Source organism: Apaloderma vittatum, unplaced genomic scaffold, assembly GCF_000703405.1.
Source record: "Apaloderma vittatum isolate BGI_N311 unplaced genomic scaffold, ASM70340v1 scaffold42517, whole genome shotgun sequence".
Taxonomy (NCBI): domain Eukaryota; kingdom Metazoa; phylum Chordata; class Aves; order Trogoniformes; family Trogonidae; genus Apaloderma; species Apaloderma vittatum.
This window is the reverse complement of record NW_009728721.1, coordinates 1-1,653: the sequence shown is the minus strand read 5'-3', so window position 1 is coordinate 1,653 and position 1,653 is coordinate 1. Positions and strand designations below refer to the sequence as shown.

General features: G+C 41.9%; 1 protein-coding gene across 1 annotated transcript in view; it reads right to left on the bottom strand.

Moving 5' to 3' along the window:
- PRPF18 (pre-mRNA processing factor 18) overlaps positions 1-747 on the bottom strand; it is a gene marked incomplete at both ends in the record, with an annotated part of 9,963 nt that extends 9,216 nt beyond the window's left edge. The window contains 2 exons of the mRNA XM_009874155.1: positions 518-544; positions 670-747. Coding sequence (XP_009872457.1) covers positions 518-544; positions 670-747 — 105 coding nt within the window. The remainder of the gene's footprint in view (positions 1-517; positions 545-669) is intronic.
- Between the last annotated feature and the right edge of the window lie 906 nt (positions 748-1,653).

Here is a 1,653-nt window from a genome sequence, read left to right as displayed (position 1 = left end):
ACCATTACAAGGCACATAAAGCCTTCCAGATCACTCATGTGTTTCAGAACGTGCTCTAGGTTACCAATTGTTTTCTAATATTTTGCCAGCAAGAAAACAAATGCTGCTGTTGCACTCGTTCAGTGCTGGATAGTTGATGGCCAAAAACCATACGCAAACATCTATGGTATGAAAGTTGGCAGATATTTTTAATATGCACCCATGTCGTACTGATTTCTTTTGGATACTTTGATAAGATCATGAAAATCATCTGAAAGGATAAAATTAGCCAAATGTATCAATTTTTTCCGATAAGGGGAGGGAGAGGGGGAAGGTGGCTGTGTCAGATCCAGTGTTCATGCCTAACAGCACAATTTAAAAAGAAAGGAAGACAAGCTTTGATCCCAAGCCACTTCATGCTTTCCACACCAAAAAAAAAAAAAAAAAGAAAGAAAAAGCCAAACCATAACACAAACTTAAGTAGCTGTTTATCATGCATATCTTTTCCTGCATTGAAAATGGTTTTGGAAACTCATACCTCTCCAGGTGGCTTCTCATTTACAGGCTAATGTATAACATTAACAGATTGAACAAAGAACAACAATTATCATTAACAATATTTGTAGTGTTGATAATAAAATGTAGACTTCAAAGTAAACACACAAACTCCTGGAAGAACAACTACCATACCTTGTTGCCGCATCTCTGGAAGTAGGCCTCCTCCTCTTTTTTAGCTAACTCGCTGCGTTTGAAATATTTCTTTTTTCCCTAAGAGAGAGTAAAACTGTTAACAGTTTACAGCTTCATATACTTGGGCAAAACCGGCTCAAACTTCCTTACTTGATTTGGTGAATTCAGCTACATCCTTCTCAGAGATGGCTACATTGTCATGCAAAGGGAAATAGCTGGAAGCATATCGGAAAATCAGCAATATAGAATGACTTCACAGCACATATGCAAAATACTGTGATACTGTGTATAAACAGACTTAAAAGTACAATGTGTTCATCACCACTTTAAGGAAACATGCTCTTTGCTACGTACTTGTTAGCAAAAAGCTTCACTTCAGATGCGCACAACAAGGTCCAGATTAGAGTACAGGAAAGTTGTTTAAATAAATCACACAAAATGTGTCACGTGGCACTAAGGGTATGAGAGAAATCACCTTTGTACAAAATGCTTTGTCAGCTTGCTTAGTGCACCAATGGAGAACTGTACTTGGTAAAACCTTCCTGACATACGACAGCTGCCATCTGTGGTCACCCCAAAGCAGTTCTCTTGATTAATATGAACTACTGCTTCTTTCTTCATACTTTGCCTGTCTGCCCTACAAGAGGCTCCAATCACAGCTCCCTACTCCAACCACTAACGCCAAAACCCCAGTTCCCACATCGGTGAAAGCACTCTGCTTTACGGTGCGTGTTTTTAAGCCAACAGGCTCGGTGCACACACGCACACCCCTCTGAGACCCCACTGCTGCTACAAGCTGAATGCAGCAGTGCTGAGGAAAGGGATACAGACATCTTTCATTAGAATTGGCACGGATCTTTCTCCCCTCCACTGCCTGAAATATCTCAACCAGCAACAGGAGGCTCGCAGCAAGGCCCTGAAGCCAAGTCGCTTCCGCGCCCCCACCCCCAGACTCCTTCCCTCACCCCACCCTGGGCCACTCCC